This window comes from Aspergillus mulundensis, assembly GCF_003369625.1.
Source record: "Aspergillus mulundensis strain DSM 5745 chromosome Unknown scaffold_11, whole genome shotgun sequence".
NCBI lineage: Eukaryota > Fungi > Ascomycota > Eurotiomycetes > Eurotiales > Aspergillaceae > Aspergillus > Aspergillus mulundensis.
In genome coordinates, this window is record NW_020797899.1 from 1,055,566 (window position 1) to 1,083,041 (window position 27,476).

The 27,476-nt window shown below is 52.6% G+C and overlaps 13 protein-coding genes across 13 annotated transcripts; 6 read left to right on the forward strand and 7 right to left on the reverse strand.

The window, feature by feature from the left end:
* Nucleotides 1-1,613: 1,613 nt before the first annotated feature.
* chsG (chitin synthase class III) lies at nt 1,614-4,661 on the forward strand (the record flags this gene model as incomplete). The annotated part of the gene is made up of 6 exons (XM_026751244.1): nt 1,614-1,709; nt 1,767-2,256; nt 2,316-2,677; nt 2,732-3,578; nt 3,636-4,462; nt 4,524-4,661. The coding sequence occupies 6 exons, from the start codon at nt 1,614-1,616 to the stop codon at nt 4,659-4,661; spliced, it is 2,760 nt and encodes a 919-aa protein (XP_026600330.1).
* Nucleotides 4,662-5,307: 646 nt separating this feature from the next.
* Nucleotides 5,308-6,156, forward strand: DSM5745_09229 (NEDD8-conjugating protein UBC12; the record flags this gene model as incomplete). Its single annotated transcript, XM_026751245.1, has 4 exons — nt 5,308-5,328; nt 5,425-5,515; nt 5,611-5,900; nt 6,004-6,156. The coding sequence occupies 4 exons, from the start codon at nt 5,308-5,310 to the stop codon at nt 6,154-6,156; spliced, it is 555 nt and encodes a 184-aa protein (XP_026600331.1).
* Nucleotides 6,157-6,978: 822 nt separating this feature from the next.
* DSM5745_09230 (cytochrome c oxidase subunit VIIa) lies at nt 6,979-7,579 on the reverse strand (the record flags this gene model as incomplete). Its single annotated transcript, XM_026751246.1, has 4 exons — nt 6,979-7,058; nt 7,133-7,168; nt 7,401-7,443; nt 7,550-7,579. 4 exons carry the CDS (start codon nt 7,577-7,579, stop codon nt 6,979-6,981), a joined length of 189 nt encoding a protein of 62 aa, XP_026600332.1.
* Nucleotides 7,580-8,028: 449 nt separating this feature from the next.
* On the forward strand, nt 8,029-9,132 carry DSM5745_09231 (TBP-associated factor 8 family protein; the record flags this gene model as incomplete). Its single annotated transcript, XM_026751247.1, has 2 exons — nt 8,029-8,299; nt 8,351-9,132. 2 exons carry the CDS (start codon nt 8,029-8,031, stop codon nt 9,130-9,132), a joined length of 1,053 nt encoding a protein of 350 aa, XP_026600333.1.
* Nucleotides 9,133-10,025: 893 nt separating this feature from the next.
* DSM5745_09232 (putative Rad51 family DNA repair protein) lies at nt 10,026-11,374 on the forward strand (the record flags this gene model as incomplete). Its single annotated transcript, XM_026751248.1, has 2 exons — nt 10,026-10,085; nt 10,163-11,374. The coding sequence occupies 2 exons, from the start codon at nt 10,026-10,028 to the stop codon at nt 11,372-11,374; spliced, it is 1,272 nt and encodes a 423-aa protein (XP_026600334.1).
* A 179-nt stretch (nt 11,375-11,553) lies between these two features.
* DSM5745_09233 (threonine/serine dehydratase) lies at nt 11,554-12,767 on the reverse strand (the record flags this gene model as incomplete). Its single annotated transcript, XM_026751249.1, has 2 exons — nt 11,554-12,362; nt 12,446-12,767. 2 exons carry the CDS (start codon nt 12,765-12,767, stop codon nt 11,554-11,556), a joined length of 1,131 nt encoding a protein of 376 aa, XP_026600335.1.
* A 303-nt stretch (nt 12,768-13,070) lies between these two features.
* DSM5745_09234 (Ketol-acid reductoisomerase) lies at nt 13,071-14,273 on the reverse strand (the record flags this gene model as incomplete). The annotated part of the gene is made up of 1 exon (XM_026751250.1): nt 13,071-14,273. One exon carries the CDS (start codon nt 14,271-14,273, stop codon nt 13,071-13,073), a length of 1,203 nt encoding a protein of 400 aa, XP_026600336.1.
* Nucleotides 14,274-15,033: 760 nt separating this feature from the next.
* Nucleotides 15,034-17,490, forward strand: DSM5745_09235 (isochorismatase family protein family; the record flags this gene model as incomplete). The annotated part of the gene is made up of 1 exon (XM_026751251.1): nt 15,034-17,490. The coding sequence occupies one exon, from the start codon at nt 15,034-15,036 to the stop codon at nt 17,488-17,490; it is 2,457 nt and encodes an 818-aa protein (XP_026600337.1).
* Nucleotides 17,491-17,709: 219 nt separating this feature from the next.
* Nucleotides 17,710-18,496, reverse strand: DSM5745_09236 (rhamnogalacturonan acetylesterase RgaE; the record flags this gene model as incomplete). The annotated part of the gene is made up of 2 exons (XM_026751252.1): nt 17,710-18,347; nt 18,397-18,496. 2 exons carry the CDS (start codon nt 18,494-18,496, stop codon nt 17,710-17,712), a joined length of 738 nt encoding a protein of 245 aa, XP_026600338.1.
* Nucleotides 18,497-20,449: 1,953 nt separating this feature from the next.
* Nucleotides 20,450-21,470, forward strand: DSM5745_09237 (enoyl-CoA hydratase/isomerase family protein; the record flags this gene model as incomplete). The annotated part of the gene is made up of 3 exons (XM_026751253.1): nt 20,450-20,556; nt 20,638-21,263; nt 21,361-21,470. 3 exons carry the CDS (start codon nt 20,450-20,452, stop codon nt 21,468-21,470), a joined length of 843 nt encoding a protein of 280 aa, XP_026600339.1.
* An 832-nt stretch (nt 21,471-22,302) lies between these two features.
* On the reverse strand, nt 22,303-22,860 carry DSM5745_09238 (Hsp20/alpha crystallin family protein; the record flags this gene model as incomplete). The annotated part of the gene is made up of 1 exon (XM_026751254.1): nt 22,303-22,860. The coding sequence occupies one exon, from the start codon at nt 22,858-22,860 to the stop codon at nt 22,303-22,305; it is 558 nt and encodes a 185-aa protein (XP_026600340.1).
* An 806-nt stretch (nt 22,861-23,666) lies between these two features.
* tfb5 (TFIIH complex subunit TFB5) lies at nt 23,667-23,999 on the reverse strand (the record flags this gene model as incomplete). The annotated part of the gene is made up of 3 exons (XM_026751255.1): nt 23,667-23,714; nt 23,781-23,932; nt 23,981-23,999. The coding sequence occupies 3 exons, from the start codon at nt 23,997-23,999 to the stop codon at nt 23,667-23,669; spliced, it is 219 nt and encodes a 72-aa protein (XP_026600341.1).
* Nucleotides 24,000-25,147: 1,148 nt separating this feature from the next.
* On the reverse strand, nt 25,148-27,089 carry DSM5745_09240 (putative MFS multidrug transporter; the record flags this gene model as incomplete). Its single annotated transcript, XM_026751256.1, has 6 exons — nt 25,148-25,703; nt 25,754-26,115; nt 26,167-26,331; nt 26,385-26,708; nt 26,761-26,855; nt 26,909-27,089. 6 exons carry the CDS (start codon nt 27,087-27,089, stop codon nt 25,148-25,150), a joined length of 1,683 nt encoding a protein of 560 aa, XP_026600342.1.
* Nucleotides 27,090-27,476: the final 387 nt, after the last annotated feature.

A 27,476-nucleotide genomic window follows, 5' to 3' on the forward strand; every position in this document is an offset into this window, starting at 1 on the left:
TAAGATCTTTAGGGATCATGACTAGCGCCCCTTTGTGGCACTGAATAACCGGGTCAGCCAACGGCAAAGAAACACGGATGAGTCCGGTGCAAATCCACAGCTATATTTGGCTGACGTCTAACCTGCTCAGGAGAACCAGATGACCCCGCCCCCTGAAATACATACGTATTCGTCCGCATTGTTCTGATAATACAAGCAGGTCTACGGAGTATACAGGTCAGTTTAAGCATTGAGGTCTCCAGTGAGGGTGAACAGGAGTGGATTAAGAGTGGGAATACCTATGTCATGACGGAAGTCTAGCATCTGGACATCGTGAGAATCAGGAATGGCATTTCGTCGCATATTTGGTGTCTGAGGAGGCCCGGGTAACGATGCTGGCCAGGGATGGAATGCTGCACTTCCAAGAAGGTCAAGAAGACCAAGACATCCCAACCTTCGTTAGCTGCAGTGTGTTCGTATGAAATAGATGGGCATGCCCCAATGGAGTCAATGGACAATGGCAGTTCAGGGGTTAACAAATGAGATGAGCGAGCAGAATTTTATACTCCGTATAGGAAGACGGTGTGAGAAAGTCCGACTGCCATGAGCTCTCTGAGTCTGTCGGGACTCGGGAGGCGGATGGACAGGTTTCAAATTACCATGTCACTTTTCTGCTCAATCAGATTGTCAATCATTGGTTATGGGGAAGTGGACTCGAAGATTTTGCAAATCTCGGTTTGTACCCCTGGCGGTGAGGCAGCCATTTTGTGGAAGAGCATCAAGGGCATCAGGTCAAGACTCATCAAGGACAACTGTAGGGGCGGAGGGAATATTGGGCAGTGGTGTGATAGAAGTAGACTCACACACTTCAAGAGTCTCAAAAATGAAGGGAGGCAACACCGATGTTTGATAGATGCATCTGATGCAAAAGTAACAAGACCAGTCGCGCCGCTGTGCAGTAGCTTGCGTTTGTACCCAGCCCCGGGCCAGTGGTAACTGGGGACTGGTAAGGAATCCTAGCCATCCCTCTTCAGTCACTGGTTCGCTCACCACCAGGAGACTTGCTTCTGAAAGAATTAAGAAAAGGGTGGCATTTTTTTTACTTTGCCTGAACCCCGGGTTTTCCTCTCTGTCAACTCTTTCTCTCTGCGCCTCCGCTCCTTCTTCAAACCACGGGCGAAGAGCACTTTAGTTGCAACTCTGAACTAAATATACTGGAGCCACTTCCCTAGATCAACGGTGGTGTCTCACCTGCTGTTTTTTCGAATTCAGGGCCTCCTCCCTCAGCCCTGGCGGCTTTTTCCACGTTCCTGCTCGACCTGCGCCTCTCCCTCTTCAGCTTTGGACCCTCACGCTTCCACTTCCCGCCTTTTATTTCTGAGCGCTTTCTCTCGCTTTTCCTCTCGCTTTAATCCCTTTCACTTTAGTCCATCTTTATTCTTTGTTCTCTGACCGTGCCGCGTGGTCCTGTAACGCGCGCTCAGTGTTGTTTGGCCTTCCTAAGTCGGGGCCAAACCTCATCGTTTCTGTTTCCCTGATACCCCTTCCTCGTTCTGCCTCAGCTTGTGTTTGCTTGACCTCGTCCAAGCCCAATACGCAGATACAGCGCTCTTAATCGCACATATTAAGTGACCATGGCTTACCACGGCACTGGCCCTCAGTCGCCTGGCGAGCACAACAGTTACGATGACAACCATCAACTCCGCGACCTTTCCCACTCCAACACCTCTGTAGGCTCTGTCCCCCGCCCTCTTAGCATTTGAGCTAACGTACTGTGCGCATGTTAGTACGAAGAAGAAGCCTCTCACGGACTACTATCCAGCCAGCAAAGCCCTTTCGCCGGCCCCTTCGATGATCCCCATCAGCAGCGTGGCCTTACGGCTTCCCCCATACAACGCCCAACATCCGGGTACAGCTTGACTGAGTCGTATGCCCCTGACGCCGGATATCATGACCCATACAGCGCCAATCAGTCGGTCTACTCGGGCCAGTCGGAGAACCCCGCCGCCGCTTTTGGCGTTCCGGGACGCGTAGCATCGCCTTATGCTCGTAGCGAAACTTCGTCTACAGACGCGTGGAGGCAGCGACAGGCCGGCGGCGCCGGCGGCGGCGGTGGTGGAAACGGGCTTCGTCGTTATGCCACCAGAAAAGTCAAGCTGGTTCAGGGTTCCGTCCTGAGTGTGGATTACCCCGTGCCTAGCGCCATTCAAAATGCTATCCAAGCCAAGTACCGAAATGATCTCGAGGGAGGAAGTGAGGAATTCACGCACATGCGATGTGAGTCGCGTTTAAAGCAGTCTAAACGGCTTAACATCGAACCTAACGGATTTTACTAGACACCGCTGCGACTTGTGATCCCAATGAGTTTACACTCCACAACGGTTATAACCTTCGCCCGGCGATGTACAACAGACATACCGAGTTGCTGATCGCCATTACCTACTACAACGAAGACAAAACGCTTACGGCCCGTACCTTGCACGGTGTTATGCAAAATATTCGCGATATTGTCAATCTGAAGAAGTCAGAATTCTGGAACAAAGGAGGTCCCGCTTGGCAGAAAATTGTCGTTTGTCTGGTTTTCGACGGTATCGACCCTTGCGACAAGGACACATTGGATGTCCTCGCCACTGTTGGTATCTACCAGGATGGTGTCATGAAGCGTGACGTCGACGGAAAGGAAACTGTGGCTCACATCGTAAGCTGATCTTTGCAATTGCTTTCTTTTCGAGCTGCTGCTGACAACTACCAGTTCGAGTACACCACCCAGCTTTCCGTCACTCCAAACCAGCAGCTCATCCGACCTACGGATGATGGCCCCAGCACTCTTCCTCCCGTGCAGATGATGTTCTGTTTGAAGCAGAAGAACAGCAAGAAGATCAACTCCCATCGATGGCTGTTCAACGCTTTTGGTCGTATTCTGAATCCCGAGGTTTGCATTCTTCTCGATGCCGGTACCAAGCCTGGTCCCAAGTCTCTGCTTTACTTGTGGGAGGCATTCTACAACGACAAGGATCTTGGAGGTGCCTGTGGTGAAATCCACGCCATGTTGGGTAAGGGCTGGAAGAAACTTCTCAATCCCTTGGTTGCTGCACAGAACTTTGAGTACAAGATCAGTAACATTCTTGACAAGCCTTTGGAGAGTTCTTTTGGCTATGTCAGTGTGTTGCCCGGTGCTTTCTCAGCTTACCGATTCCGTGCGATTATGGGACGTCCTCTGGAACAGTATTTCCACGGTGATCATACCCTTTCCAAGCAGCTGGGTAAGAAGGGTATCGAGGGTATGAACATTTTCAAGAAGAACATGTTCTTGGCCGAAGATCGTATTCTATGTTTCGAGCTGGTCGCCAAAGCGGGTTCTAAATGGCATCTCTCGTATGTCAAAGCCTCCAAGGGTGAAACTGATGTGCCCGAAGGTGCTCCTGAATTCATCTCTCAGCGTCGTCGTTGGTTGAACGGTTCTTTCGCCGCCGGTATCTATTCCCTCATGCACTTCGGTCGTATGTACAAGAGTGGACACAACATCGTTCGAATGTTTTTCCTCCATCTTCAAATGTTGTACAATTGGTTCTCTACCTTCCTGACTTGGTTCTCTCTCGGTAAGTCGTGCAGTCGCCACTTAATCAAAAAAACAGCCCTAACATATGGTACTACAGCATCTTACTGGCTTACGACTTCGGTTATTATGGATTTGGTCGGAACTCCCAGTGACAGCAACGGCCACACTGCATTCCCTTTCGGTAAATCGGCGACTCCGATCATCAACACCTTGGTGAAATACATCTACCTCGCATTCCTGTTGTTGCAGTTCATTCTTGCTCTCGGAAACCGGCCCAAGGGATCCAAGCTGTCATACCTTGCATCTTTCGTCGCCTTCGGTATTATCCAACTGTACGTTGTCGTCGATGCCCTGTATCTTGTTGTCCGCGCTTTCTCCGGAGGCGCGCCGATGGATTTCGACACCAGCAGCGTTAGTGCCTTCTTGAGCTCCTTCTTCGGGTCCAGTGGTGCTGGTATTATTATCATTGCTCTTGCTGCCACATTCGGTCTTTACTTCGTTGCGTCATTTATGTACCTCGATCCCTGGCATATGTTCACGTCCTTCCCCGCCTATATGGCCGTGCAGTCATCTTACATCAACATTCTCAACGTTTACGCTTTCAGCAACTGGCACGATGTTTCTTGGGGTACCAAGGGTTCCGACAAAGCGGATGCTCTTCCCTCCGCCAAGACTACACAAACCAAGGGTGAAGAGGCAGTTATTGAGGAAATCGACAAGCCCCAGGCCGATATTGACAGTCAGTTCGAGGCCACCGTTAAGCGAGCCCTGACTCCTTATGTGGCACCAGAGGAGAAGGAAGAGAAGTCCCTAGACGACTCGTACAAGAGTTTCCGTACTAGATTGGTTACACTCTGGCTCTTCAGTAATGGTCTTCTTGCCGTCTGCATCACCAGCGAGGGTCTGGATAAATTCGGTTTTACGGTATGTTACGCCCACTCCTCCCCGTTTACTGATTCGAAATAAAACTAACAAAACTCTACAGAACACATCAACTGAGCGTACTTCACGTTTCTTCCAAGCCCTTCTGTGGTCCAATGCTGTTGTCGCCTTGATTCGCTTTATTGGAGCCACCTGGTTCCTTGGAAAGACGGGTCTTCTCTGCTGCTTCGCCCGCCGGTAGAGACTCTCTTTGCTTAATGAAAAAAAAGGCCAAGGACGAGAGACCTTGCAAATATGTGTATTGCATGGGGTCCGGGGAGTTATTCTTGGCACATTTTGTTTTGATATTGTATTTTACATATGATGCTCAGTCACTGTCTTCTTCTTTAGCCACTGTGTCCACTCATATCCTTAGGATAGGTGCACCAGTTCTCGCTATCATGTAGACTTTTAGTAGTTAGATTCAATGGAACGTGAAGCGTGATCGCCTACCTGCTCAGCATCTACTATCCTTCCAAATTCCAGACTCCAGTATCAAGCAGCTTCTGGCGGAGATGGCGCGAATCGAAGCCTGTTTGCATGGCGTCAGGCGACGACTCCCGCTTATACGAACTTGTCTTCAGGCAACTTTTATTTTTTCTGGCTTCTGGGCTTTCTCATTTTTTCATTACGCAACCTCACATTCAATACTGCAAGTACACTTGCCAGTTGACGTATCCAGTGTCAAGAGGCTACTGTTGGCCTAATTTTAGTGGCAAGGAAACTAATCGCGCCAGACCCCACTCAACCTTCACTTCCCCTCGTAGAGCCGCCTTACGCCCAACTTCTCCTCCGCAGCAACTCTAGTTTCCCCTCCTGACACCGGTATCCGTGACGGAGTATCCATCATGCTCAAAATCTGGTCTATGGTACGCGCGCTCCCTTCCCACAGCTCAGACTAGGCGTTTGACCGTTACTCCGTCACTCCAACGAACCCCATCTAACTACCCGCCTCACCACAATAGAAGCAACAGCAGCAGCAGGCTGAAAATGCTGAAGGCGCTGCGGGGAAGAAGAAGAAGAAGGTCACAGCCGCCCAGCTGCGTGTTCAGCGAGGTATGTCCATATCTGCACCTGCACCTGCATGCGCTCCCATGCCGTCTTGTCTGTCCTCCCCGCGAATGCTCACACGACTCGGCGTCGGCGTCTAGATCTCCAAGAGCTCACCCTCGGGAGCACGATGAAAATGGCCTTTCCGAATCCCGACGACATCCTCAACTTCAACTTGACCATCGAGCCGGACGAGGGCATGTACAAGAATGGCTCCTTTACCTTCACTTTCGCCGTCAACCAGAACTTCCCGCATGACCCGCCGAAAGTCAAGTGCACGCAGAAGATCTACCACCCGAATATTGATTTGGAGGGGAACGTCTGTCTGAATATCCTGCGCGAGGACTGGAAGCCTGTGCTCAACTTGAACGCCGTTATTGTGGGCATGCAGGTATGTCACCTTTCTACTATCTTTGTCTTCTGGGCAGCGTATTTGGCCGCTTAGGAAGTGTGTTTCTAGAAGCCATGATTCTGACGGATTGCGTGCGTACTAGTTCCTCTTCCTCGAACCGAACGCTTCCGATCCGCTGAATAAAGAGGCTGCGGAGGACCTGCGGCAGAATCGCGATCTCTTCAAGCGCAATGTCCGCAACTCCATGGCCGGAGGGAACGTCCGTGGCGTCGCTTTCGACAAAGTGACGCGATAGATGGTGTGGATGCGCGGCATCTACTAGAGAAGGCTTATCTTACGGGCTTTTCCGTCTCGCCTCTACGTTGGATGGAGATGAGTTGGAACTCCTCCGTGATTGCTGGGACGTTAGACACCTGATGGGACGTGCAAATGAACAGCCTCACACGCGGATGGACGGGCTGTGATGCAATACGATACGAAGGGACCCCGCGATCATCTATCTCATCGCATCTTCTACAAATATGGACGGGATGGCGAATGGACACGGAAGAAAGCCGGCTCGAGTTATTTTCGTGAATACGGACTCACTATGACTGACTACCTGATGACCTACTTTTAGCGACTGGATAGATTCCCTAATGAATACGAACTCTGTGTTTTTCGGCTCCTGTTCTTCGGCAAAGGACTTCTGATGGCTGGCCTGTAGTACTGTGCAATACAGGTTTTGGCAACTGCTATTAACCCTCTACACTACGCATTTTCAAATGAAAGTATACAGCATCTAGGTTCAGAGCACAAGCGTATATATACAGCTAACGCGCAGAACTGAGAACAAAGGGAAACAATCGATGGGTAGATAGATAGTCTAACATTTCTTTCTCTTTCACAACGAAATCTCAATCGGACAGCCCAGACCAGTTTAAGCAACGCCTCGGAAGGGAGGCATTTCGAGAGGATAGCAGAAGAGGACGAATAGAACTCGGGTATATATCCTGACACCTGCTTCCTTTGGTCCTTCTGGGGCGTAGCTCGTTGACTTGTGGGCGCAGGCGTGGAGATCTACACCTCTGGATCGGGCGGCTGGCTAATCGAGCTATTGATATTGCAAAGGAAGCGTTTACGCCTGGCCGGCGGCACGCTCCTGCTCGAGGCGGTTGTAGTACTCGTCACGAGCGCGGACGCGGGGAAGGTGGTAGCCTGGTTCACGATGATATCAGTAACAGGCTCATAGAAATGCAGTCGCTATGAATGTTTGATTGGCTTCTACTTACCGTACCACCAGAGGTAGCCGAAGGTGGTGCCGAAACCTATGGAGAAGGAACAATTAGTCGCGGTTCTGATCAGGCTAAGCAAGTAGCCGGCGGAGGTCGCAATCGACAAGATGCAGATGGTCATTCAAGCTTGGATAATGCATTGGTGCCCTAAGCTTAGATCTCAGGCAGTCCGGCATCCTATAGCTCCAATGCGATATCTCGCTTCTAGCTTGTCGGGTTCCGCTGCGAGCGTGGGCTCATGGGAGTGCGGTCGGAAGAGGCTCACCGAAAGCGGTGCTCAAGTCAAGAACCAGAGCGCGGCGGAGAATCTATACGCATCCATGTTAATTGACCGGTCGGGCAATTCCTCTGAATGGAGAGCAGATGCGAGCGAAGGTGTCGTGGGAAAAGAGGTAGGGTGGGATGAGGACGTACGCCGGTGATAGGAGCGATAGCGGTGGCCATTGCGACGATTTATTGTAGGATTTGACGATAGGGTCTATCCTGAGGAGAAGCGGCAGAGTGGGTATCTGCTTTGTGTGGTGGTGGTGAGGGGAGAGGGGAGAGAGGAGAGTGATGTTGGACGTCAAGCCGAGTGAAGCTTTCCGATCCGGCGCGGTACAGTAAGCGACCGCTTTGAGTGGCCTGATGCTTTGCGACCACAAGAACTACGCCAATGGCCTTGAAATAGCCAAATTAGATCATTGGGTGACTCTTATTTAGCTCTCACTCATAGAGCAGTAATTAAACCGTTAATCCTTTTGATCGTCCATGTTTTTGACACATGTTTCGAGGCCGCTATTGACATGATGCCTTAGGCTAGAGTCACGTGCAGCAACGGGATCTGCTGTTCAGCTTCATCATCGCTCGCGGTCACCTCGAAGCCACTCACTCTGCCCTCACTGATCCCCGCAATGGTGCCATCCCAGCCGGCCGTCAAGCGGTCTTTCTCAACATTCTCTGAACAGACGGCCGCGCCTGATGCCAAGCGCATCAAGCGCCCCTACCATCACCACCATCGTTTGCGTGAACCTGTTACCTCGAGCTTGCCGGAGCCTGCTATTGCCGATGACGCCCATATCGACCAGATCATGGGTCGTGTTATAGGACAGTCACTACGAAGTTGTGGCTTCGAGATTGCCGATCCACTGGCGGTTGAAAGTTTTCGCGACGCAGCAGAGGAGTGTATGCTATGCGTAGGGTATTGTTAGGAAGCGTTGTTGACGACTATGCTAGATCTTCTGCGGCTTGCATCATACGTGCGCACATCTATGTTATCATGTCGACGCCTCCAGCCTGTTCCCCACGATTTCGAATACGCTCTGAAGCGCCATCGTTTACCCGTCAACTCCCTTATCCCGCATCTACAACCTCACCCGAAGGTCGAACCAGTTCCCACCCAGCTACCCAGTCCTCCGCCGGAAGAAGACGATGATTTTAAGATCCTGCCTTCTCTTGAACCACTGGAGTTAAGTGGCGAGGATGACCGCGCCAGAAGCTCGTACATCCCAAAGCATTTCCCAGAGTTTCCAAGCAAGCATACATACCGCCACACGCCAGTCTACACCGAGCGAGAACAAGATCCACGTAAGATCCGTGAGCGAGCAGCGGATGATGGCCGACACGGGGAGGAAGCGCTGCGAAAGCTCGCTCGAGCGGCGTTCAAGGATAATCAGCCTGGATCCGGCGGCCGCGATGAGAAACAATGGGCTCAGAAGGCTGAGAGTTTCGAGAGCATGTTTGAGAAAACAGTCACGAGCTTGTCGGAAAAGGCACCAAATAATGTCCCCGCGGGCAGTTCCAATGCAATGGAGATCGATTTTGGTCACGCCGCGGAAACTGAAGGAGAGCAAGGTACATCCAGAGGCTTGGCTGGCTTGGAACTACCCCCCATCATCAATTGCGAACGTGATTTCTGGCGGCGCAACGCGGCGTCGGGGAGACAAAGACCGGAAGAGAAAGCAGGCTCGAAGCACAATCCAGAAGTATCAAAGGTTGAGAATTGGATGGACACATAAAAGCGCGGGCGGTCGGTTGGAAAGGAGAAGCATCATAGCGGCGTCGGGCGTTTCGCATTCGTTATTCTAGCATTATTCGATAAGATACCCATGTGAATTGTAATTGAGATTGTTATGAGAACCGCTATTATGCATTGTATCCGTAGAAGCAGGCAAACTCCAACCAACTCCGTAAATGCGATATGTGCTCCGTGCTCTCGCTGTGCATCAAGTCTTGGAACTCTTCTGGGCCTCGCTTTCTCGCTTCGCATCTTGTTCCACTTGTCGAATGGGTTCCCACGAAGTTGTCTCAACAGTCAAGCCGTCAGCGCATCTAATACAATCAGGTCAGCTCATTCGCGATCTGCGAGTGCGCGACGGAGCTACCAACGGCTTACCTTCTGAAAAGCCGCACGATTTGCTCGCAGACAACAGTTCCCGAGCCATAATGAGGACCTGACGGTGGATTGCACGAGTATTGTACCATTTCCATCAGCTTGCATTTCTCGAGGTTTATCGAGCCCTTGCGGCGTATTTCCTTATCAAAGTTCTTGACCTTGATGTTGACATGATAAGGGAGCTTTTCAACGTCGAAGAAGGGAACTAAAGGCGCCATTTGTGATGATTGAAAGTTCGCGGAGTAGATAGAGAAAGGTGTCAGGTGTTCGGAGCTGTAGAGTTGTCTTCGTGGAGAGGCGCGTAGGAGAGGAAGCCGCATGGAGTGGATGCAGAACAATGGTCGGAGTCGGCCTGCCCGCCGCTACTGGACCATCATCCGATTCACTCCCACCACTCTACAGGCTAAACGCCAATTGACTTCATGAATCCAGCTGTGGGCTACCGTTGACTGGTTATCGGCTGGCTGCTTTAAGATGAAATGAAGTCAATGATACCCGACTACAGGGCTCCTTGAAATGGCCGCTAGTTTCGGGGAGAAACTGCTGCAAGAAGTGCACGAGGAGGGCTTGGATGAGGTAATTCCTTCTTTTGGTCTTTTTCAGACAGCTTATAATAGGCCTTGCTATAAAGAGCTCTGCTAACCTCGCCTTAGTTGCTACATGACTTGAGAGTGCTGCATCGCGACCATTCAGGCAGCACCGAGACTCGCTTCGGTGTCGCAGGCATTGATGAGCTCCTGGGGCTTTTTTGGCCATCCTCCCAGTCTCTACATCATATACCCAGTATAGGGGAACATAACGCTATTGACGAGGTTGATGATGACCCTGTCGCGGTAGATCATGACCCGACACATTTCGAAGTGTCTGTTCACCCAGCGTTTCTTAGTCGGCCGTATCCCGTCCTTGAGATATCTAGCACTTCTTCTGCGGCTGGAAAATCTGAGGTGCTGTACTATCTGACTGCCCTAACAGTGCTTCCGTTCGAGTTCAACGGGATCTCGCTCGGCGGACTCAATTCCGCCGTCGTCTTCATTGACGCTGATGGCCGCTTCGATGCCGAGCGTCTACACGCCATCGCTCGCGGAATCGTCCTCGACAAACTTCGCACCGAGGATAAGCCTAGTGCCGACTTGCGAGCTGCAGTTGAGTCTATGCTTCTTGCCTCTCTGCAGCACATCCACGTCTTCCGGCCACAGTCATCCTTGGCGCTACTCGCTACGTTGCAAACTCTGGACGCATATCTACTTAATCTTCCCCTGCATGCCTCAGCTAACCGGGCTCTCCACGCTATAGTCCTTGACAGTGCAACTGCCTTTTTCTGGCAAGACAAGCTACAAGATGAAGTTGCACGCACTGAGGATATCGGCCAATCAGCGGCCGAGATAGAGCGCAGGCGCCGCGAGAGAGAGACCTTCCATCTTGCAGATCTCTATGCAGACCTGGTCGCAAGTTTGAAGCGGTTACAGGGTGCCTTCGATTGCGCCGTCATATATACCGCTACCTCCTTCAGTGGTAAATCAGCGGAGAAACCATCCATGCCGCATGGCTCGTATAACCCGTTAGACACCGCACTTAACACTCCGTCTTTTCGGTCCCCGCTACCGTCTCCCTGGGGTTTGTTTCCTACGCTCCGGCTGGTGCTCCAGCGGGAGGCGGTTCGGCCGTTCCCACCTGGCGTGACCGTTCAAGAGGCGGAAAGAGATGCGCCCATGCGGCAGGAGGTGGTTATGCGAGGGGAATTCCTGGGGTCAGTGAATAGCTGGGGCCGGGAGGACTGGCCACAGCGGATACTAGAGGCGCTGAAGAGGCGAGGAGGAGGGCAGTTTTCTTTCAATGTTGGCCGAAAGGGTGTTGCATTTTCCTGAGCTGCCAGATCTACTGGGAAAGCCATTCCTGTTTACTTTCTGGGGCTCTGCAGCACTAGGGAACAAACTACACAAGAAGTTGGATGGACAGTATATTGCCTGAGCTCTATTTACTGCAGATGCCCTATGTACATGGCTAGGGTGTCTATATGTCCAAACCATACTCTTTGCCGGCCTCCTCACCCAAACAGCTTCCCAATCGCCTCAAGCGTTGTATTCCCGCCACTAAACACAATCCCTAAATCCCAGCCCCCAGGCGCCTCCCGTTCAACAAGCCGTCGAAACTCCTCATTATACAAGCAAACCGCCAACCCCACAACAGCACTCGGCTCAACAACCACCTTCATCCGCTCCAAAACAAGCCTCATAGCACCCTTGATCTGTTCCTCCGTAACAGAAAATACACCGGCCACTTTACTCCTGTCCGAAATAACCTCCCAGTTCAGCACACCCACGGGCGTCCGCAGTCCATCCGCAATCGTCAACGTCTTAACGCTCTCAACCCGTTTCCCAGCATCAAGGCCCCGCCGACAATCGTCCGCGCCTTCAAAACTCGGCTCCGCGCCAAACACTCTAGTCGCTTTATCCGAGAAGAACGTCGCAACGCCAGAATTTAACCCTCCGCCTCCAATGGGCGTGATCACTGCATCGAGTCCTTCTCTGCCAGAAGAGCTAGAGCTATGTACACTCAGCGCAGGCGTCTCGCGCACAGCATCAAGATACTGCGCGTGCATTTCGAGACCCGTTGTCCCCTGCCCGCAAATGATGTCGAAGTCGTCGTACGGCGGGATGAGGATCGCACCCGTGCGCTTTTGCACATCCACGACGACAGCTTCGCGCTCGACGCTCGTCGATCCGCTGAATAGCACTTCGGCGCCGTGGCTCCGTGTCCCTGCGATTTTCGAGGGCGTGCTGATCTTCGGCATGACGATGTACGCGGGGATTTTGAGCGTGGACGAGGCGAGGGCCAGGGCTTGTGCGTGGTTTCCTGTGCAACAGGCACACTCAGTATCAGTACATACTCGTTCTAGACGCAGTTGTAATAAGTAGGTGGAATTGGAAACTCCATACCAGAACTATGCGTGACAACGCCCCTTCTCCGCACCTCCTCCTCGCCGACGCGCTCGATCAGCCTCAGCAGCGCGTGGAATGCGCCGCGGGCCTTGAACGCGCCGATGCGCTGGAAGTTCTCGCATTTGAAGAAGAAGTTTATCTTGGGGTTTGCCGGGGTCGAGCCTTCGTAGGGTGTTCCGAGGAGTGCGTCGGGCGATTGCGGGGTTGAGGCGATGGCATTGAGCGTGCGGTTTGTGAGGAGTGGGGTGCGGTGGATGTAGGGCGTTATCAAGGCATGGGCTTCTTGGATGGATGTCGGAGTTGGGAGTTGAGGGGCCATTTTGAATTTATTCCGGTGTGGTGGTGAGGTTTTCTTGTGACAGGGGACGAGTTGGAAGTAATTTGGCGGGGTGGATGCGGAGTTGGAGGTTGTTGGAGGTGAACCATCCCAGGGGCTGGATGTGAGTCACGAGTCTTTTCAAAGATACTGGGGCTTGCAGTTTTACGAAGAGAGAAAGGGGAAGGCGAAGATGAGTGAAATGGAAACCAGCCAATGCTCATATTGGTATTATTATAATAACAGAAAAATCAAGTCATGGTACATTCGTAACTTTTCCCAACCCAGGTTTATGCATCAAGGAAATTATTTCTGGTTCTCGGGGCGAAGAGAGCGGACGGCCTTACCGGCGCGCCAGATCTCGAGATCGCGGATCTCCTGCATCTCCTTCTCGTACTTCTCACGGTAGTCCTTCTGTGAGTTGTAGTCGAGAGAGCGCTGGGTTTCGGTGCCGTCACGGACGCTGTCGTAGAGCTCGTTGAAGAGGGGCTTGAGGTTGTCCTTGAAGCGGCTGGACCAGTCGATGGCACCACGGCGGGCGGTGGTAGAGCAGGCGGCGTACATCCAGTCCATACCGTTGGAACCGATCAGAGGGTAGAGAGACTGGGTGGCCTCCTCGACAGTCTCGTTGAAAGCCTCAGAGGGGCTGTGGCCGCGCTCGCGGAGAACCTCGTACTGAGCAAGGAACATACCGTGGATACCGCCCATCAGGCAGCCACGCTCACCGTAGAGGTCAGAGTAGACCTCCTTCTCGAAGGTGGTCTCGTAAAGGTAACCGGAACCGACGGCAACACCCATGGCAATAGCCTTCTCCTTGGCGTTGCCAGTGACGTCCTGGAAGACGGCAATGGAAGAGTTGATACCACGGCCCTCACGGAAGAGAGTGCGGACGGTACGGCCGGAACCCTTGGGGGCGACGAGGATGACATCAACGTCAGTGGGGACGTCGACCTTGGTCTTCTCCTTGAAGACGGGGGAGAAACCGTGGGAGAAGTAGAGGGTCTTGCCCTTGGTGATGAGGGGCTTAAGAGTGGGCCAGGTCTCGGACTGGGCGGCATCGGAGAGGAGGTTCATGACGATGGTACCCTTCTGGACAGCCTCGGTAACGTCGAACAGGTTCTTGCCGGGAACCCAGCCGTCCTGGATGGCCTCCTTCCAAGAAGCACCATCCTTGCGGACACCGACAATAACGTTGAGACCCTGGTCACGCAGGTTCAGACCCTGACCGTGACCCTGAGAACCGTAACCAATGAGGGCAAGGGTGTCGTTCTTGAAGTATTCCTGGAGCTTCTCGCGGGGCCAGTCGGCACGCTCGTAGACGGTCTCTTGGGAGTCGGCGAAGGTCATGGTCTTGACACCACGGACGGGGACGACGGGAGCAGCCACGCGGGGGACGGCATTGGCAGCGATCTTAGCGAGAGAAGGCCGGGGGAGGGCGGCGGAGATGACAGATCGGGGGGCAGCAACGCGGGCCGCACGGAGGGCACGAGGGAGACCACGGGAAGCCATTGTGTGAGATGTGAGGAATTGAGGGGGAGGAGGGGAGATTGGAGGGATTGCGGAGGATTGAAAATGTGGAAGGATGATAGGAGGAAGAAAAAGAGACAGACAAGGGGCCGGGCAGCGAGAGCTTATAAGGTGGTGGTGCTTGAGGCAAATTGCACATGACCCGGAGTCGAGCTCGTGCTCCCCGGTGGCCGCTCTGAAGGCCGCCGATCTGCCCCGATGTCGGTCCGCCGTCTCGGAGTCGTCCTCTACTTCCGCGGCCTTTGACCATGACCCAGGGAACCTCAATAATGGACTTTATCGGAGGGCTAGTCTAACCGTCTAGGTTCTACCCTCCCATGATTCTTCTCTGTGATCGCTCCGCATTTCTGGAGTGTCAAAAGTCTAGACAATTGTGCTAGGAAGCTCTCCAGTTGCGGGACCCCACGTTTCTGCCTGAGCTTCCAGGCGCCCAAGTGTCGATTCAACAAGTCCTCTTAAGGCGCGCTGCATATCACGATCAAGGCCGAAGTACGCTTCAAAGTACCGTACGCTCCAAAAGCATGTGTCACAATCTGTCATGTGTGCCGCAGGATCTGCCACCAGCGCCAATCTCGAAAGTTTCTCTTGCAGCCTTGGCTAAGGTTGTCTCCTTCGCAACCTTTTTCCGGTAGCTTCTATCCTCCTCATTTAAAAGCTTTAGTCTGTGAGAAGCTTTCCTGCTCATCCTCTACTTATATCCTTCTACTTCTGCGCTTCCCTTCTGTGGCCATGAGCAGCTAAGATGGATTTTCTTTCCGCGTTCGGGAACCTGCCGACACGTGGACAAGCCCTCCTTCTTCTCGACTTTCAGAACGACTTCGTTCGCTCAAATGGCGCTCTCCATGTGCCAAACGCGGCGGAGGTCATAGAGATCCTTCCACAGCTTGCGAGCGCTTTCCGTCGGACGGGTTATGTCGTCTGGGGCCGCTCGTATTATGAGTCACGACAATCGCTGCGCAGCGCTGACGGCCAGGACCTGGTCGTTATCAACCGCGCCGAGGATGAAGTCAAAAAGCAAACTCATCTTGAGTTGAACGGCGCAGTCCACGAAGAGGCTTTTCTTTCGACCGACCCTCCCCGCTGCTGTCTTCCTCAAACTGCTGGAACTCAATTCCCCGCCCCGCTACTCGCCGCTATCGATACCGAGTCGGATATCCTGATAGAGAAATCAGAGTACTCGGCCCTGTCTCCGGCGCTTGTTCTCTCATTGCGCACTCGTTTTGTGACGGAAATCTATCTCTGCGGGTCTTTATCTAACGCCTCAGTACACGCTACTGCACTTGACGCCGTCCGTCACGGTTTTTCTCTGTATCTGATAGAGGACTGTTTGGGCTATCGGAATTTCTCTCGTCACGAGGAGACTATGCGGCGCATGGCTGATGTATTGGGAGCAAACGGCATTACCTCGGAGGAGCTACTAGAACAGCTGGACAGGGACGAAACCGATCAAATTGCACGCGAGCCCCGACTGGCACGACCGTTACGCCCGGTTGGCATTGAAGGGGATTTAAAAGAACTGGACGTGAAGCCCAACGACGCCTTGAACCGCACGCCGGATAGTCCCGAGCCACCTTTGAGACGTCAGAGACTAGAGGATATCCTGGCCGAAATGTCAGACGACGACCATGGTCATCTTAAGGAGCTGGCTGAACTAACTCGTGGACGAATACGCTCATATCAAGTTAAGCGAGATGCACAATCCCACAAGCCAGGGTTGGCAGAAAGTCCGGCGCGAAGTATGCGCCGCAAACGACCTGATCAAAACCAGCGCGATCCTGCGCGGGCAGAACAACGCCGAGTGAGGAAGTCGAAGCCCGCTATGAATATCTGTCGCCCCGGTGATGTGATCGGAGAGGGTGACTCCCGCATTGTGTATGAGTTGGATCTGCCAGAGAATGCCTTTGAACTCATTCGCAACGAAGTTGCTTGGCAGAAGATGTACCATATGTCCGGGCAGGTGCCTCGTCTCGTTGCCGTCCAGGGAAAACATTCGCCACGCGGATTCATACCAATTTACCGTCATCCTGCAGATGAGTCGCCTCCGCTTCAGCCTTTTACTTCGACGGTAGACCAGGTTCGCGCTATTGTGGAACGTATCCTTGGTCACCCCCTGAACCATGTCCTTATCCAACTCTATCGTGACGGACAAGATCGAATCTCAGAACATTCGGATAAAACGCTTGACATTGTCCGTGGCTCATCCATTTGCAATGTCAGCCTTGGCGCCCAGCGAGTCATGGTGCTCCGTCGGAAGGGCTCTGAAAATGCAGAAGGCAACGGCAGGCTCACACAACGTGTGCCGATGCCGCACGAGTCGCTTTTTGTGCTAGGCGAGAAGACGAATTCTCGCTGGCTACATGGCATCAAGCCCGATAAGCGTCAGGAGTCCGAGAAGTCGATGGAGGAGCGCGCCTTCGGAGGCCAAAGAGTTTCGCTTACTTTCAGACAAATCGGTACCTTCTTAGACCCGACTGGCGATACGATATGGGGTCAAGGTGCTGTGTCCAAAAGCCAGGACGAACCGCACCCCGTGGTCCATGGCAACAGTGAAGAAACCGAGCAGCTGGTGCGTGCTTTTGGGGAAGAGAACAGGACCACTGACTTTGATTGGGAGGCTGTTTATGGCAAAGGCTTTGATGTGGTCAATTTTGTCACAGCCACTACTACGGAACTGGTTCTATGCGAGGACGAGGTAGCCAACCTGCGGGTTCAGCTTGGCTTAGGCGAAAACAGTATCAGATACGACCTCGTGCCACTTGATGTCATTGGGGCACAGGGCGAGACGGGGCTGCCCTTGTTTATCGACTCTGACGGTACGAAAATTGCTGGTGATCAGGCGATATTGGGCTATCTGGCGCAGCGTCCCCCTGACTCAGCACGAGCAGGCGTAGAGGTGTTGCGCGGTGGCGACAAGTTACCCGAAATCGATGACCTACTTGTGAAATGGCGGGAGCATCACGGAGGCAGCGAAGAGGTAGTTTGTGATGCACTATCCCCATGGGAAGAAGCTCTAACCGGTCAACATTACCTCGGTGGGAGCACAATAGCGATCGATGACTGCGCACTCTGGCCAGTTTTGAGAGAAATCGTCCGGGGCTCAGGGCCCCTCTCAGAGAAGACGCATCCAACCCTAATTCAATACTATAACCGAGTTGGAAAACGCGGTGTTGTCAGAGCAATCTTTGAAGAAGCGAAATGACTGCCCCATTCGGCGCCTGCAGGACTGGATTCTGCAGCTACGATGAAACGAGTTATGCCACCAACATGCATACACGGACACAATGAACTATCAGGGTCCAAAGGCGTCCTTATCGCCTCTATCACATTATGTCTTCCTGTATATAGAACTCATCTTCATGGGTACAACATTATTTCAATATAATCATCTCGGTACATAGCCACAATACCCATCAAATCATTACAAACATTCACCATCAAAATCAGTCGTCGTCAAAACATCATTCAACGCAACCCCACTGCAAACAACAGCCTTAAGGAACGCATCAGCAACAACACTCGATCCCGCACCATTAGTATGGGTATGGTCATTCGGATAGAACGAGGTAACCGTATCATAACCCAGCTCCTCAAAGATAGCAGCCGTATAAGCCCCATGATCCACATACTCAACGCCCGCCCTCTCAGCCGCCAACTCCGCATACCCAACGAACCGGTTCGGCGTGTACGCGAACGACCCGCCCTCCCAGGGATTATTCGGCGTCTGGCTGGAAATCAGGACGTTCGCGCCCTTGCTCACGAACAGGGTCGCGGCGTCCTCGATGTACGCGGGGAACGTGAGCACCGTCTCCGCCACGCCGTTGTACACCGTCTCGCAGGTCTCGTCGCCGCTGCCGGGGCAGTCGGTTCGTCCGTTGTCGGTGGACAGCGACCCGCCGTCGTTGTGCCCGAACTCGATCACGACGTAGTCGCCTGATTGCAGGACGTCGGCGATCGCCTGGAACCGGCCTTCGCGCGTGTAGGAGCGCGCGCTGCGGCCGCCGATCGCCTTGTTGGAGATTGGGATCGAGACGCTGTCGGCGATGTAGTCGCCCCATCCTGCGGTTGTTGGTATGCTGTCTTTTTGGATGCTGGGGGCTGCACTTACCAGGGGTGCTGGATGCCATGGTGGAGTCTCCGGCTAGGTAGATTGTCTGCGCCAGCGCAGCGGGGAGAAGGGAGAGAGAGGTCAAGGCAATGGACTTCATTTTGAGAGTGAATTGCTGTTCTTGGACTTGGAAAACTTGATGTGCTGTGGTTCTGATGGATGGAGGTACGAATTCAATCCGAACGCATGCCTCTTTATATACCCACGGATCTCATACATCCATCTACCCCAGGCCAAGCCAGGCACCATCGCCATTTCTGCAGCGGCAGAATGTCCTATACGTGGAACATGTTGGCTGTCTCGGCGTTTGAACCCCCGACACAGGGTTCACCTGTCAGGCTGTCAGTGTCAACATTGACCCGATCCCCACATCAACTCCGGCTGCGGCAGAGGGGGCGTGAAACTCGGCCCAGCGGAATTCTGTTTCATGACGTCTGTCGTGATCTTGGCTAATCTCGCCAATGCCATATTCAGCCTTGTGGCGAGTCCTCCCGTGTGGTTTCGTATTGGTTTCGTTTGGACCTCCCTTTTGCACACCGGTATGCCTCAGTCCGCTAAGAAGTTGTGACCTGTGCTCTCAGGAGCAGTTACCTGTCAACCTACAACAGCAGGATATCAGTATCCAGAAGGATAGGTAGACGGCGGAGAGAAAAGGGTGAGGCGCTCGCACAGACCTCTCTGCAGAAACTCAAGCACGACACCATACTCCGGAGTCCGTAGTCTCAAGGTACGGGGAACGCACTGCCTCCTGCGTCATGCAGGATGTGTCGATTCCCCGCGTCGAATGTATCCAGGTGAAGAAGATCGTCCGAAATTTGAACCCATTGAAACCACCAATCTCCACCTATCAGAAACCGCGTCCAATATGCGTTTGCCCGTGCGTGCATACTCCTGGGGAGGCGAGGAGGGTGGCCGGGGGAAGCACCCCTGTTCCCACGCCGGTTAATTGTGCAATCTGGGGAACATGCTTGCAAGGGCAAAGGTCGGGGAAAGCAATCACGCCGGGCCAAGGGAAGGAACCGCTTCTTGCTTGTTGCTTGCGTTTTTGGGTTACCTCCAGTAGGCTCGGCGTGGGTTTGGGCTATATTGTGGTTGAGGAGTTGTTGCGTAAGAAATCTGACATATAGTCTGGAACTCTGGATGTCAATGAAAGTGGAGATGCTCGCGTGGTCAAAGTCAGAAATGATAGTTCCCGTCCTCGAGTGTCATGTTCTTCACACGATTGCGATAGCGCTTCTCGACGCTGGTAATTAAAGAAGCGATGGGGTACTGTTTTTCATTTTGAATTATAAAGCATACTTTTGCTGCTAATTACAAGCATCTGGCAGGATGGCCGAGCGGTTAAGGCGTTAGATTAGAAATCTAATCCCTTCGGGGTCCAGAGTTCGAATCTCTGTCCTGTCGATTCTCTTTTTTCGTTCTTTTTTGTCCCTTGCTCTAAGTATTGGCTTAGGTATGTCTGTTTTTAGTTTTATTTCAGGCCTTGAGACTGCAACTATGGATCATGTGTCCTGCTATTTGTTGCGCATCTCTTAATAGTTCGGAGCTCTTGCAGCTCAGGGACTACGTAGCCAGGCCTATCCCAGGGTCAAATGTTCGAAACCTATAATACGTATTGAAACTAGTCCTCCCCTAATTCATTCCACTCCTTTACAACTGGCTTGGATATGGCTATAGCTTGTGGTTTGCATCTATGCAAGCGATATGGAACACCCATATTGAGCCGAGGCACGTGAAGCCGATGACCGAGCAGCTTCAGCTCCCCGCATGGAAAACCGTCTCCGCATCCGCCAGGTGTCAACTCCATGGACTTTAACTCTGGTATACGATTGCAGCTCGTTCTTGTGCAGGACTTGCTGGTTTCCTACTCGACCTTGTCGTCTCCCATCCTCGGACTTGCCTGCGGCCAGCACCTTCAAGCATCTCTCCACTTCGCACCCTAGCCGAGGTTGCTCTGCTTACCCCCGGCTGCCTGAATATATATCGCGCGGTATCATTCTTTAGACCCAAGAAATACAACAACAACAGGCATAACAAACAGACCACGCACACCATGGCCGCTAACTACACACCTAAATACTTCAACATCACATTCCCTCAAGAACATGTCGCACATGTCGAGATCAACCGGCCGAACCAGCTAAATGCGTTCTTCGAGGCGTAGGTCCAAACACAAGCCACCCCGAGCTACAACTACAGAGCCCAAACCAGGAACCCAGCTAACACCCATGTAATCCATAGCATGTGGATCGAGCTCGGCCACCTCTTCAACCAACTCTCGACAGACCCCGCCGTCCGCTCAATAATCATCTCCGGCGCAGGCGAGAAGGCATTCACAGCAGGCCTCGACGTAAAAGCCGCCAGCCAGGGCCTCCTCGCCTCAGACTCGAAGACCACAGACCCAGCCCGCAAAGCCGTGCATCTGCGCCGCGAAATCGGTGGCTTCCAGGACTGCATAACCGCGATTGAGAAATGCGAGAAGCCCGTCGTCGTTGCTATGCACGGCTTCTCGCTGGGCCTGGCGATCGACCTCTCATCCGCCGCGGATGTGCGCTACTGTGCGAAGGACACCCGATTTGCCGTTAAGGAGGTGGATATTGGGCTTGCGGCGGATGTGGGCACCCTCAGTCGGTTGCCCAAGATCGTGGGGAACTTCGGATGGGTCAAGGATGTTGCGCTGACGGCGAGGTTGTTTGGCGCCGAGGAAGCGCTGCGGGTTGGGTTTGTGAGTCGTGTCTTCGAGACGAAGGAGGAGGCTGTCAAGGGAGCTCTTGAGCTTGCCACGCTCATGGCGAGTAAGAGTCCAATTGCCGTGCAAGGAACAAAGGAACTGTTGAACTGGTCGAGGGATCATACCGTGCAGGATGGTGAGTGCCAGTCTCAGTCTTCTCCCCGAAGCGCTTGTCTACTGAGGAAGAGCCGCCCCCCATCAAGGGCTCAGTGCAAACTAACATGTTGCTGCAGGCCTCCGATACACAACAATATGGAACAGCGCCGCTCTGCAAACTAGCGACGTACAGTCAGCCTTACTATCTGGCATCCAGAAGCGGAAGCCAACATTTGAGAAGCTCTAAGCTTGTTCGATGCCACCCACGTTCCCTTACACCGTGTATATAGCCAACCACGTCCACCAACCACGTATTTTAAAGCGCCAATTGAGCTTTCCGAACCTCGCAAGCAAAGCAATTAGTTAATGCTAGGTGTTCAAGCAACAAAAAAAAGGAATTCGACAGGACAGAGATTCGAACTCTGGACCCCGAAGGGATTAGATTTCTAATCTAACGCCTTAACCGCTCGGCCATCCTGCCAATTGATGAGAAATTGGACCTAATGTTGGTTATATAAACAAATATTTGTGGGTCTAGTCAAGACAATTCTCGCGAGATGCACGCAGCCACTACGGAGTACTTGTAAGTTGTAACCTCATGCTCTATTGGCTTTACTCGGTGGCGAGAGACCAAGCCAAGACCGCGTGGGGCATCTCGCCGGCTGCCGATCTGGTTACATCTCACAAGCCTTATTTCTATCCTACTACCGTGCTCTGCTAAGACCCTTGCTAATCTACAGCTGATAACTAAAGCTTACAATGTGAGGAAGTAGAAGGTGATATAGAAAAGGACTGGATTGATTCAACTTGCACTAAAGTACAGCATTAAGGAACGTCCAGCTTTTAGTAACTCAGTAAAAACAGAGAGAACAAGTAAGAAGCAGAAAACACCGACACCACTGCTCGTGCTAAGCGAACCCGTATTCATCGAAGTCAAAACGTGGCGAATCGAACAAGTCGGAAACTCGAGAAAAGAAACGAATTCGAAATATCGCAGAAAGATCAATCGTAACCTCATATCAATCCATCACTCGATGGTCGTTGGCCAGCGCCGGCTTGTGTTGCTGTGCCGCACCATCTTACTGGATGGTGATCTTCTTCGCAGTGGGAGCAGCAGCCTTGGGGACAACAACAGAGAGGATGCCGTCCTTCAGGCTAGCCTTGACATCATCCTGAGCGACGCGAGTAGGGAAGGTAAAGGTGCGCTGGAACTCGCCGACGGAGCGCTCGGAGACCCAGAAGCGGGGCTTGTTGGCGGCCTTTTCCCTGGAGACCTGCTTCTCGCCGGACTTGGCGACCTCGCTGGATTCGCCCTCGGCCTGGCCCTGGCCCTCAGCAGCGCGCTCGGGGGACTTGTCCTTGTCGTCGCTGGAGGAGTGGTACTCGCGCTCGGAGCGGCCCTTGATCACGAGGGTCTGCGGGTCGGTGAACTCGATGTCGATGTTGCTCTGGGGGATGCCGGGGAGTTCGCCGTCGAGGTGGTAGGCGTCCTTGGACTCGCGGACGTCGAAGCGAGGGGCGAACGACTGCAGGGAGGCCTGCTGGCTGCGGGAGGAGCGGTGGCTGTCGTAGTCGTCTAGGAGACGGAAGAGAGGGGAGAAGTCTCCGCCAGAAGGAACAGTGCGGAAGAGAGACATTGTGATGGTGTTGTTTGTTTGAGAGAGAGGTGGTAGAGGTGGTAGTTGTTGTGGGGTGGTTGATTGGTTGCTTGAGTAGTTGCTTGTATGATTGCTTGCTTTGCTTGATGATGGTCGAGGTAGTTGAGGGCTTCAGGTGCCTTTTATGTCTTCTGACGGCAGTCGAGTAGTCACCATGAGATGTTTCTAGATGGCCGTTGATGTTTCACGAATCGACAGGATAAATCTGATTTGAGGCTTCTCGTGACCTCTCGACAATTCTGGGTCCTTCGATAATCACGTGACCACAATGAAGCCACCACGGCCGATCTGTATAGAAGTCTGGGATCATATGATCATTGTGATGACGTCTGGAATCGATACCAACCATCGAAAATCATGGATGACTTCTGGGCAAGCAGGTTTCGGTTGAGTACCAAGCTTTAGAAACAAGAATTGGCAGGTAATGGCGCCTACTAGCGCAGCAGCAGAAACATCTAGACTGGTCTATTGCAGAAACAGCAGAGATGAACTGGCACGACTCAGCATCTAGCTCCCGACAAGTGTCCATGCTACGCGTGTCTGGCCGCAGTATAGACCCGGGGTAGCTCTAGCTATTTCCAGCCGGATCTGGGCCAGAAGAGGAGACCCATACAGAGACACACTTTCTGCGAGTTGCACCATCTAGTGCCCAGAGCCCGTTTCCCCATCACATTCCGAGTGTTATTAGTCGCCCATCGGTAGCACATGAGGAGAGTAGTCGGCCAAAGCGAAGGTTCCGAATTCAAGCGAAGACATCCAAGCTCGAATAAACGTATGCGATCGATTTACTCCGACTCATCTTCTTCAGGCTGCATGACCTTTTCATCGAGTTCCTAGTGAGCAACCCTTGTTAGCAAATGCAAATGCCACCCGGCAGCGACAAATCGGTCCTTTCGTACCCTTCCCAACCGCATCTTCAGGTTCTGCAACTGGCTCTCCTTGATGACTAGATGACGATCATCGTCCAAGTCCTCAACTATATAGTCGTGGCGCTCTTCGTCGTACTTCAGGATAATGGCTTTCACTGAGGGGTCGCATTCGATCAGAATTCCTGTCTAGCTGTTAGGGTGATGGTGGACGGTCATGGCGGTATCGGTACCTTTGACGGCGCGCGGCATTTTGCTTTCGACTTATGACTGACCGTTTGTGGTGCTTTGATAATAGTAAGAGATCAACGAGAGTCGGTTCGCAACGAGTGTGTTGAGCTTGGTAGGACTCCAGACCTCTCAAAGAGTGATCGGCGTATCTTTGAGCCTAGTCATGTGACTGGGCAGCAAGTTGCGGCCTGAAACATAAGGCTTCGAGTACATCTACTACAACGTCTGGAAGAAGTTCTTGTCGTCTTGATTGATGAACTGTTTTGAAAGAACATCTAAGCCAGTGAGCCGAATTCATTGCAGTTTGCGTGTAGATACTAGCTATAGCAGGTCACTTCAAGGGAACTATGAAAAATGGTAGCAGTAATAGAGACCCAGAAACTCAACAGACAATCCTGGCAAGGAAATGCACACTCCGCCTCCATCCCATACTTAGAGATAATAGATCATCTGTCCTTGGTATGACATCCTCCTTGAAGTCGATATGCTCAGCGCTCCATCCATCCATACTGGATTTTTATCGCTTTCGCACGGCAGTGACGGCACCAGTCTGGACTCGGAAAGGTTCCGCGCACCGGGGACGAATGGAGCTGTGGAGTTTTGTAGGTATGGATTTAGCGCTGTTTCAAGCTTGAGCGTTGAAGCTTTCACAACTGCAGCCATAACTATACTCTCGCCATGGAATCCTTTATATTGGCTGGTATATTTGCCTTCGTAGATCGAGGCACATTCTATTTGCCAATGTACAGCGAACAACTTGTAGATCACTCGTGGTCGCAGCTGCTATGGGGCGATAGCCATGTGATATTTGAGATTTACCGCAGCCCCATAGTGTCAAATAAATTGACCAACTTCAACAATCCGGCAGGATGGCCGAGCGGTTAAGGCGTTAGATTAGAAATCTAATCCCTTCGGGGTCCAGAGTTCGAATCTCTGTCCTGTCGATTCCTTTTTGCTTTTTGTCCAATCATCCTATGGACGGTTCGATTTTTGCTTGCTTGATTCGTTGCTCGTGGTTGGGACGCTGGGCTGACTGCGAGTTGAAGACATGTCCGGTGCGGAGGCAGGAGGCGAGACGAAGCAGGTGTACTCAAATCCATTCTGTAGGCGATTAACCGAGAAATCTATGTTGCTGTATATATAACGCCCTTCAACGAGAAGCGAACGCCCTAATCCCTATGCAAGTTTTCCTCCTCCGCAGGATGATCCTCCTCAAATGGCGGCGCCTCGGGCGCCTTCCAACCCGTCCCAGCTTGAGCAACCGAGGCAACAAGCATGATCGCAAAGCCACCGAGAAGGAGCATCTTGATGGCGTGCTCGTAGCTCTGCATAGCAACCTCCCTCTCTGCACCGCTCAGCGTCCCAACAAGCGCAGGGCTACCGAGGAGCCTATGGATCAGCCCCTCCCTATTGGACAGGCCGTGTCTTGCGAACCCGTCTTGCAGGCCGGCCTTGAGCTCACGCTGGAAGAACCCGCCGCCCATGGCTGAGCCGAAACTGCCCGCGAAGCCGCGCGACATGCCAACCAGTGCGGTCACGATATAGTGAACTTCTGGTTTGGTGAGGTACAAAATATGCGCGAACGTGTAGTTCATTGATGCGCCAATGGCGAAGCCGTCGACGAACATGGCGATGATGTAAGCGGCCGTGTGAGAAGTTTGGGTGGATAGCGCAAAGAGCAGGAGGTTCGCCAAAGCGAAGCAGAAATAGACGATGACGTTTGACCTGTGGCGGCTGTTAGCGATTGCTTTACGACTGTATAAGTGGCAACACACCAGTAGTAACTCTCTCCATGACGAATATGTAGCCAACCAACTAGTAATCCTCCAAAGCCGAAGCCCGCGTTGGTGGGCGTCAAAATCAACCCTGCAGTTGCTGGAGACCAGCTCCGAACCACCATTGCATATACTGGAGTGTAGAATAAGACTGCCCAACGAGCCGTCATGGCTAACAGTGCAGCCAGACATGTGAGCGAGACGCCTCTCGCCTTGAGAACCTCGGTCGGAACAATAGGTTCAGCTGCAAACCTTGATTCAATGATCCAGAATGCAGCAAAGAAGACAAAGGAGAGCATGATTGGCGTAATGGGAATCCTCGGAGAAGCAAGGCTAAATAGCAGAAGGAAAATTGAGATTGCCTGAATCGTGTTAGTGAGATATACCAACCAAGACGTGCATCCGAGACTTACCAAGGTCAAACCCCCAGCGTAATCAATGCTTTTCAGCCTCTGTAGTAAAACAGCAGTCTTTGTGGTCCCGGATTCATATTCAGATTGCGGATGGGACGGAATGGCGATGAACAAGATAGAGCCCAGCACCAAGCCCGTGGGCGCCTGCACCCAGAAAATAATGCGCTGAAGGACGAAAGTTAGAGCCGACTTCATTTCACAGGATAAGGAGAGCTTACCCATCCAAGTTTTGGCACTATCAACCCGGAGAGAACTGCTCCCAGAGATACCCCGATAGTCATTCCAAAGTTGACTATGCCAATAAATACGCCTCGTCGCTTCTGGTTCACCAGATCTAGGGTCAGAATGATACCAGTGACCATAAGACCACCGGCGCCGGTACCGCTAATAGCTCGACCTAGGAGGAAGATGGCTAGCGACGGCGCTGCAGCAGTAATGAACAGACCAATGGCCAGCAAGACGCATGAGAAGAGAACATAATTGCGAGGCGTGAAGATCTGAGCCAGGCGCCCTGCTACAGGAGTCACACTCGACGCAGCGATCTTTAAGAACCGTCAGAATTCAAAGACATTACTGCGAAGGTGGCTGAGGTACCATGAAAGCCGAATTGAACCAAGTGGTCTCCTCAAAGGCATTGAGATCCGTCGCGATCTCCGACTGTGCCGTAGTCATCATCGTCATGTTCATGGCTGGCAAAAATCAGTTCCTGGTCGCATTTCGATGAAATCTTGAGTGTACATACCCTGGATGAATATCAATGCTCCCATGGCGAGGCAAATTACCAGGCCTCGTCTGAACGACACGGAAACCGGGGGAGCCGGTGATGTTGACTCGCCGGAGTCGCGTCCGAGCAGAGGCGTCTGCTCATCATGAGAGGCAGCTTCGAGGACAGGCTCGGCCTCGAAATCGCGGCTTGCGGCCATGGCGGATTTGAACTGTTCAGAGAGTCGAAAAGCTGGCGGAAGTGCCCATCTGTTGATGGTTTCGCTGCCGGGGAGTTTTGGGGAGAAGGTTGAGGGAGCTCTGAGCCGGCGATAAGCTTGCAATCGCAACTAGGCTGACTCGCTGGCTGACAGGTATTTCTAAGCAGCCTTTTGTTGGGCTCAATCCTTGGATTCCTCAGATAAGTCCATCTTGACGCGACCAATAGCTTCCCCAGCTCTGCACGCGGTTCCTTGAAAGAATCTGGCTAGACTGCGGATGCCGTCATCACCACCAACAACGGGCCGACCGAGGCTGCGACTCGATTCGCTCAACCACGCCTTTCCAGTGACACCATGACACGAAAGAATCCGCATTGTTGTACAGTT